Genomic DNA, 9,441 nt, shown 5'->3' with positions numbered 1-9,441 from the left:
TTTTGTAATTATGTATTTTGTAACTTAGAAGTACTGTTGGATGCAAAAGATGGCAGCAGCTTTGAGAAAATGGCAATTGGAAAATTCTTCACAATAATTCTCCAGACCTACATCACAATTTATCCAGAGATTCTCGGCAAAAAACGGGATCTAACAACTTCAGTAGACTTTTTAATTCACAAGACAAGATTCCCTGTAATTTTTGGCTATTCTAATGCTTAAAATTTTTAATTCTATTTAAAGGAAAGCGATTTGAAGACAGAAAGATCAAATTAAATATAAGTATGTGGTGAAAAAGATTTATGGTGGTCACTAAACATGACTGAAAAATGCTTCCAGCAATGGAAACATTACTGAGATGTGTTACATCAGAAAGAGCCTACTTTGAAGAGGACAAGTAATTGAACTAAACAGATTAAGTAATTTTGTTTTTATGAGTCAAGAGTTGTACACTTTTTGAGCATACTTTATATAGATATTTGCTGTTTTAACCTAAATCCCCCTCCCCTGTCAATAGTTATTTATTATTGTTATAAAAATATACTCATTTTAAAATTGAACATACTTCACATTTCTTTTATTTTGTGAATTAAACAATAGGTTAAAAATGAGAGCTAAAAATGATTTATTTTTTTACATGTGTTATAAACAAGGTAACATGTTTGTTGAACAACTAAAAGAACATAACATGACACAAAATAAAAAAAGATTTAATTTAATACTCTTTTGTTTTAATAAAAAATGTTCTTGTATAGTCTTGAATTTTTCATTAGTTACAGTTAAACGTTAAATTGCAATAAATGCAGCACGTGAAACACTGAGTCCAATTCCATCAGGTTCAATATTGAAGGTTTGTATTCTACCATTAGATAATACCATTGAATACCTTTTGGAACGTATACCACCTAGACTTGGGAGTTCAATGGTTACACCCAGAGCTGTTGTCAAAATTGCTTGTGTATCTGCAAACATTCTTACCTGAAAAAAAAAAATTTTTAAATACAAGGAAAAATTTCACTACAAGACTAGGAGTTTATTACTTATTACTATTGAAGGCAATAATTTAACACAGTTGGTTTACAAGAGTATCTTAAAGTTAATTTAAGTGGTGTAATTTGATAAGTTAAATATCTTAATGGATGGATAAAAAACAATAGATTTGATAAACAATGCTTACTATTTTAACTGACCAATGATTGTGTTTAAATATTGTGAAACATAAAGACATAGCCAAGCAAATAACTTTGATCAAGTAATTTTAAGTGTGTTGACATCAATTTTAAGGTATCTAGATCTTGATATAATAAGCCTTTTAAAATTTCTCTGATTCAGTTTTCACAATGGTTTATTGCCAAAAACTGCAAGTTGCCATTTATGAAAGAAGTCTTTACTTTTCCTTCCCAGAGTTTGAAATTTTTGTAAGGAACACAAAGTTATAAAGGATAAAACATGTCTTACAATAAATCAAAATTTTTCAACCTTTTTTTTTTAAATTAATCAAATTTTTTATTTAAAACAAAAAAAAAATATTCATATATTTTTAAAATTACAAATTCATTTATTATTATAATTTTATTTTTGCCTTACTAATTTTTACATTCTATTGTACTCAGTTAACAACATTGTACATTTACTAAAAAGATTTTATTTTATTTTTGATCCCAGAAAGTTAGTTTTTATGCAGTTTGGGGTTCTCAGTTAAAATATTTTTGAGGGCAATTATTACAGTCATCATCACTTGGAACCCATCAGTAAACATAAATTTATAAACAGCAATATTTTAAATTAAAAAATTGCTTAACTCTTATCAGATACCATTATGTAGGATGCAATATGCAAATGACTAAAGGTGGCTTGACATAAAACACTAATCGCTGACAATACTAAAATAATATCCATTCTCAAGAACTGGCAATAAACATCAGACTTAATAGGGAAAGTAAGGAGGAGTAAAGTGGTTTTAGCCATTCAACTCTACAAGTAATATATATCTTTACTCTGGTAACCACAAGTCATGTAGTGAAAATTACTACTCTCAGAAAAAACAATTTATTTTTTTTCTATAAATAATTGCTCAAATCTCAGATGCTTTACATGAATCATAACTGTAAGAAAATTTGGGATAGATGGATTAGCAACCAATTAATAACAATTTTCCTTTTTCTGTGGAGCAGTGCTATGTATACATTTTCACCACGCAGAAGGAAGCGTTATATAATAACAGACCTGATTAATGGATTCCTGCCAATTAAGAAGAAAGTAGTATACAAATGTAATAATGGGAGGAATCCAGAAAGGGGCCAACTGAAACCTTTTAGTAAAGGTAACAGGTCCATTTAACAATTGTTTTTATAATATTGCCCACTAACACACTAAACAGATGTTGTTCTGTAAGAAGAGTTAATGAACCAAGGTTGGGAATTTCATGGGAAAACGTGAGGGCGGTCGATCATTCTCACACTTCGAGTCGGGTTCTGTGTGGCAGGTAAAGAGGATAGAAGTATAAATACTCTTGGGAAGACCAGTTAAAAAAATTAGTTCTGCTAATCAGGGGAATCAGTCTTACTTAGACATTATGATGTCAGTCTGCGAGATGAGAGTGCTTCGACACAGGAGATAGGCAAATTCAACATGATTAAGGTGACGTCACAAGTAATTCAAGTGGTGACAGTACACGAAAACAAGAAATGATTTGAGTTAAAACTACCTTTTATGGTTTGGTAAGTTAAAACTACTACTTTATACTGAAGACTTCAAGTGAAAGAGGTAATGTACTAAATTTCATTCATAAATTGTTAGGGTAGTTTTATTTGTGAACAGAAAATGTATTTACAGTGAAAGAACTTTATACTTGTCTTATCTATTAAACAATTATTGTTAACACAAGACTGGCAGTTAAAAAGTGTTGACTACTAGCGGTCATGCTAATGTCTTTTGTCAATGGGACTAAATTGTGGTTTTAGTTATTTATCTGCGTCTGAATAAATCCTGACCATTACTTTAAATTCTGTTTTGTATGTAATAATCGTTTTTTATTATTATTGTTTATTCATTTGTTTAATATTATTATTGTGGTTGTGATTACTATTTTTATTATTCTAATTATTATTGTTAGTTGTTTATTATTGCCCCTTATTATTATTATAATTGATTGGTCTTGTTTTACTTCTGTTCTTTAACTAATAAACTGTAATTTATTTTAAATTATTTATTGTTGCGAACACGCGACCAACCTGGTTTTCAACCACAGGTTTCGAATCTGTGAACAAAGATTAACTAAAGTTTTATGATCAATTAATACACTATCAGGGGTTTTTTTTTATAATAGAATATGTAATAATACAAATGTCAGTTTATATAGTATTAATGTAGTAAACAAAATTCATAAATAATCTATATGCTGATAAATATGGATAAGCTAAGCTTTTACATACTACTTTCTTAGATTGATTGCATCTTAGCAATCGCCTGCCTACTGTGAATTGCTATCACCTGTACCCCTATGTTACCAAAACTATTAAATATTGTAAGTTATCAGTGTTAGTTGGCCACAGGTATCCTTCTTGAATTCATATTTTGCTGGGTGCTGTAGATCATAATTTAGTAGTGTACATGCAACATCATGGAACAATTTTCAGAATTAAATAAAAATCCATTATATTTACAGTATTAAAAAAAAATACTACCCTTCCTTGGGCATTATGGTGTTTACCCCAAGCACACATTACAAATGGATCATTGACAGATACGCAAGCAATTTCATCCACTCCTAGCTTTTTAAATTCCTCAGCTCTACTTATATATTCTGGCAGTTGTTTCTGAAAGAAAAAACAAATTTTCATTGAAAATGAATACCATAGTATGGGTTGTTTACATATAATCAAAATTAAACATATACAATCAAAAGTTTTCAGTGTGTGCTGCATAGGAAGGAGGGAATTTATTTTTTTGATAATAAATGAAATACTTCTTGAGATTGACCTTATACTTTCATTAATTTCTATTATTGCATTTCAATAATGTATTTATTTTTTGAAAGTAGGCAATAAGAGCTACATGGATTGGTGCCAAAGTGGCATTCCAACTTTGATGCAGAATTTTCTGGCATTAGTGTTTGTAAATCAATCTACTGGTGTAACTGATTGAGGGAGGTTTGCAATGTTTGCCAGTCCAGGTCTGAGGTGGTGGGACACTGTTCACTGTTGGAATGTGTGAGTGCAACATTAAGAGTTACTTCTTCAATGCCTGGATTACACAAAATCTCATATCAATTCTCCCAAAAATTCTATTATCCTGATGGACAATACTACTTTCTATAAGTTTGACCAAAATCTAATTACAACATAAAAAAACTAAAAAAAAGCATCCATAATCACATGTACTTACATTTTTGCTAAACTCATACAACAAATCATACATCATCAAAATTCTAGATATTTTACACATACAGAAAATAAGCCCATTTCTCAATATTTTTGACATTATGAAATATTAAAAACCCCAAAAGATATCTCAGTAGTAATACAGCAGAAGGACTAAAAGTCAGGTTTCTCAATTATAAAAAATAACACAAACAAAATTAATAAAATATTAAATAGAATATATTTTTTTATTATAAATTTAATAAACATCATAGGAAGTATCACCCTTTTGCCATTACGTATACCTGGCAGTGTTTAGTCATAGAATCATGTTGACCAACTTATAAAATAATTTAATTTTCAATCAATGGCTTGAATTTGAAGAAAATATCACGTCCTTGACAATTCCCAGAATGAACAATCTGAAGGCTTCAAATCCTATAAACGTGCACATTCAAGTGGCCCTCAAAATCCTATCCATTCAGAAAAAGGTTGACTGAAGAAGTCTGTAACTTACCGGTACAGTAAGGTGTCCCATTTTTTCCAGTATCAAACACATTATTATTGATTAGGTCAGGAATAATGACTTTTTTATGTCATAAAAAGAACATGAGCTCAGGTACATTATATTCCTTCATAATTATGCAAGGATTTTCATCAAACCAAAATACACAACTATGATTGTTTTCTGAATCATTAAATTTGAAGCATGCTTTATCAGATCATATCTCAACTAGAGAAATGAGGATCGGCTCATAATGAATTAATTCCATCCTTATAACAAAATCATCTTCAAGAAGTCTAATCGCAGCTGTCAAAACTTTATTTAAAAACTTTTGTAAACTTGATCTGGGTAATTCAAGCTTTTCTGGTTGAAATTTGAGGATTCTGTACTAACATCACATGTTCTTTTTTAAGAACAACCAATTCTAGGCCTACCAGATCATTCAGGGAACACCACCAATGGCTCCAGTATTTTCAAATTTTATGTTTATATAAATGTTGGTGTTTTTCATGGATGACAGCAATATCCTTATTGTATTTTCACCAACACTAAAAGAAAGATAATACCATTACACTTAAAACATCATTATTCTCTATTTATATACAAAATGAACTGAATATCAGTTGAATAGTAATATATCAGCTGATTACTACTACTAAAAATCCAAAATTTCCTATCTGTTACAAAATTTAAATCTACATGCAGTGGAAACCACTTTTTTAGCCATTGTGTTCTAAATGAAAATACACAATTCTAATTATACATATTTTTTTACCATATTCTAAATACATATTTTCCTGACTTCAAAGCTACTGGTTTTAACATTAGGCTGGGCATAAAATAAAATACAGCAACATCAGTCTCACTGTTAAATGATGTATTTTTAGGAATGATCTGATTGATTTCATTTTTTCATTTTGAAACATCTTAATTGGTAAAACTATTAATTTTTTAATAATACACCAAATAAAATTTAGTATTCAGAAATCCTGCTTAGTCATTTTTAGTCGTGGCCAGTTGCTGCTTATTAAAGAAGCAACTGAAAGCATTACGGTACGAATTTGAAAAAAATTATGTGTTTTTTGGTCCATCCTATTAAAAACATTTTCAGATAATTTTCATTATTGGTCATCAGAGACAAAATGTACAGCTTCTTAATTATTTATTAAGCTGTCATTTTTATTATTATTGAGAAATTTAAATTTACTGTACAATATATCGGTTCCTTTGAAAATGAGAATACAATTATAATATTTCCATTTCATATAATGGCTTCTAATAACTGCTCATCATAATCACTTAATTTTAAAGAATAGAATTTCATGAAGTGTATAAAAATGTTATGAGTATTTTCAAATGGGAATGCAGTCCTTGTAAAAATCCTGTATTTACTACTAAAGCAAATTAAACCGAAATATATCATCAGTATTTACAGCTTCTATAAATATTAAGTTCATCTATGGAGAAAGAATATGTCAGAAAAATAGTGTATATATTTAATTTCTGTGTTAGTCTATATTATTTTGACTTTGATATTGCTATTTTCTCTTTGACTTGCTATTTTTTCTAGAAAGAAAAATAAAATAATCTTCCAGACAACCAAACCAATTGTTTAGTGTAACACAATTATTTCAATCATGTCAATATAAGAAACACATTCAAATAAACTTAGGTGTGAATTGCTTATTTTCTCATTTGTGTGCGTATGAGTGTTTGTGTGTGTGCGCTTGCATGTGTGTAAGTATTTTTACATGTATTTATACTAAGATCTTATAAACATCATGATTTTATATTTTAAAATGGAGGATTATCAATTTTTAAATAAATAATAATTTAAACATTTTAAATTGGTAACTATATGTTTTAATAAAGTAGTTTTTTTTTAATTTTGTGTTAAGTATTTTATTGTGAATAAAATACTTACTGAATAAATGAGATGAAATTTGACACTTTATTTGTTTTAATATAATCTTAATCTGTAAGTTATAGTTGTAAATAATTCAATCCGAAGAAATGGTTTTGTTATAAATTTTAATTCTTCCACTGGGAAAAATACTATTTACTAGTTAACCATTTTTTACTTCATATTATTAGTTACTCCATAATATCCTATGAATTTCAATTTCAGCTGAATTACACTTTCTTTAGTTAAATATAACTAGAACCAGTCAGTTTTTGGTGAAAACTCCAGTGTACTTAAAAACTAGTCATTTTTAAAAGAAAAATTACTATTTTAAACTACAAATTAAAAATAATAAACATGTTAAATATCTTATTTTAAAAACATAAACTATTACTTTAACAATGTTAAGTAATTTGTTAAGCATAAGCATATGGAGGCATATTAAAAATCTAATTTGATTTTGTTTTGTTAATTAAATTTAGTATTCAGTCTCCGTCTTGAATATTGGATCTCAAACACACCCAAGTATTCTAAATATCTCTCAAGTTTTTGGACAGCAATTATTTATGTTAAAAAAAGAATGTTTTTTGATGTAGTGTTTGTCATGATTTCAAAAACACATAAGTAAAAGTAAAATGATTTAATTCTTGTGATTGGACCCTATGATCATAATGCTGTTTAGAAATTCATGAGCATTCAGAAATTGACTAACATTAATTGAGAAATAAAGGAGCACTGCTGTACATGAACTATAATTACACTTCAAATAGCTAAGCAATATGTCATAAAGACATTTGAGTTACATTTCTCTATTCAGTCTGTTGGGCAAATGTAATTACTAACAGCCTGTTTAAAGATATCTGCCACACTGACAAAAAATTGATACTGATTGCTTTGACACTAAAGTAAGTGATTTAATTTATTCTACCGTGAAGTAGATATTATGGAAACTGCTCTATTCCATTCCAAATAAATGATGTCTCTTCTGCAAACAAATTATCAGTTAAAAATACTGTGTTACAAAGACACTGCTTAATAGCAAATAAAATATCTAGCTCTACGCTAAAAATAACCGACAAGAAAGTTTCATAATGAAGGTGATATGGATTCATGGCAACTATGAGGAAGAGTATTCCAGATAGTACAGTGACCATAATTGAAATCCTGAAAGACAGTTTTTCTGCAAGATATCTTCAAATTCTTTTTTATTCTTACCAAAACTTCTTTCCTGAAAGGCTAGTACAGTAAAAGATCTCAATGTATTAAATCTATCTTTTCACACAAAAATTCTGTTGATCACTTTACTGGACGGGTGTCTAGAATATGAGTAACCTTTATGATACATGGTAATTTTCTTGTAAACATTTGTCATAATAAGCTGAAAAGCAATATTTCAAACTTTTTCAAATTAATCACAACAGTGTTTAGATTCTTTGCTAAAACACTAAGCTCAACTTTAATTTTCATTGTGATAATTCAGTCGACTGAGTACTATTAATGCCACTGAACATTAACATTATGGTATTTAGTACATTTAGGAAAATTTTTAATACTGATAATTACATAATTTAACATGATTTTCCATTTTTCATTATTTGACTTCAACATTTTCCATAATAATTATAAATTCTTTCTGGATTCATAACAAAAAAAAAAAAAACTGCTACTGTGTAGATGAAATCTGACAACACAATTTCTTCAGGCTGAATTATTTTCTGCAATAACTTGGTTGTTCAGAATTTTATTTGATTGAGATGAAATTTGGTTGACAATAAGTTTCTTTAAACTTATCGAAGACAATTTTACTAAAGGAAAGGAGAGATATATTAATGATTTAAAAAATTAATGAAGTGTCAAAACTTTGGAATTTGAAAATAAAAAAAAATCACATTTCATTTGTTTTTAGTGAATCTTTGTGTAAATACAGAGTGTTCATAAAGTGACGCAATCTTTTGGAAGAATGTTTCTTTCTTTGTTGCAGCTTTAATTGCGGAACCCACCAAAGGTTGGTCTACTGGTGAACACGTCTTTCCAAATCAGCTGATTTGGAAGTCGAGAGTTCCAGCGTTCAAGTCCTAGTAAAGTCAGTTATTTTTACACAGATTTGAATACTAGATCGTGGATACAGTGTTCTTTGGTGGTTGGGTTTCAATTAACCACACATCTCAGGAATGATTGAACTGAGACTGTACAAGAGTACACTTCATTTACACTCATACATATCAGCCTCATTCATCCTCTGAAGTATTATCTAGAAGGTAATTATCGGCAGCTAAACATGAAAAAAAAAAGGTTTAATTGAGGAAAAATGGGTTACACAATGCAGCGAGAATATTCATTGTCTCCCAATACAATAGATGTGGTTTTGGTCTGATGAGGCATGATTCCACCTTGATATGTGAATGCACAAAATTCATGCATTTGGTATACAGAAAATCCACATGAGCTGCACGAGTCTCCTTTGTTTGCATGAATAAAAAATGGGTGTTTGGTGTGCAATGCAACATAGCTGAATCTTCACAACATTCTTACATGGCACAGTGAACAGTGAGCACTAAATACAGATATGCAACAATTTGTAAACACTATAGCTGCAGACTGGCTAGAGTACACCTGGTTTCAGCAGGACAATGCTACGACTTTTTTGCAGCCAACAACACTATGACTTTTTT

General features: G+C 29.1%; 1 protein-coding gene across 1 annotated transcript in view; it reads right to left on the bottom strand.

The window, feature by feature from the left end:
* Positions 1-601: 601 nt before the first annotated feature.
* Positions 602-9,441, bottom strand: part of LOC142321466 (uncharacterized) — a 21,733-nt gene continuing 12,893 nt past the window's right edge. Inside the window, exons 3-4 of the mRNA XM_075359569.1 lie at positions 3,687-3,818; positions 602-978 (exon numbers count right to left, since the gene is read on the bottom strand). Coding sequence (XP_075215684.1) covers positions 787-978; positions 3,687-3,818 — 324 coding nt within the window. The 3' untranslated portion in view covers positions 602-786. The remainder of the gene's footprint in view (positions 979-3,686; positions 3,819-9,441) is intronic.

Source organism: Lycorma delicatula, chromosome 3 (genome assembly GCF_047948215.1).
Source record: "Lycorma delicatula isolate Av1 chromosome 3, ASM4794821v1, whole genome shotgun sequence".
In the NCBI taxonomy this organism is placed as follows: Eukaryota; Metazoa; Arthropoda; class Insecta; order Hemiptera; family Fulgoridae; genus Lycorma; species Lycorma delicatula.
This window is presented reverse-complemented; position numbering and strand designations above follow the sequence as displayed.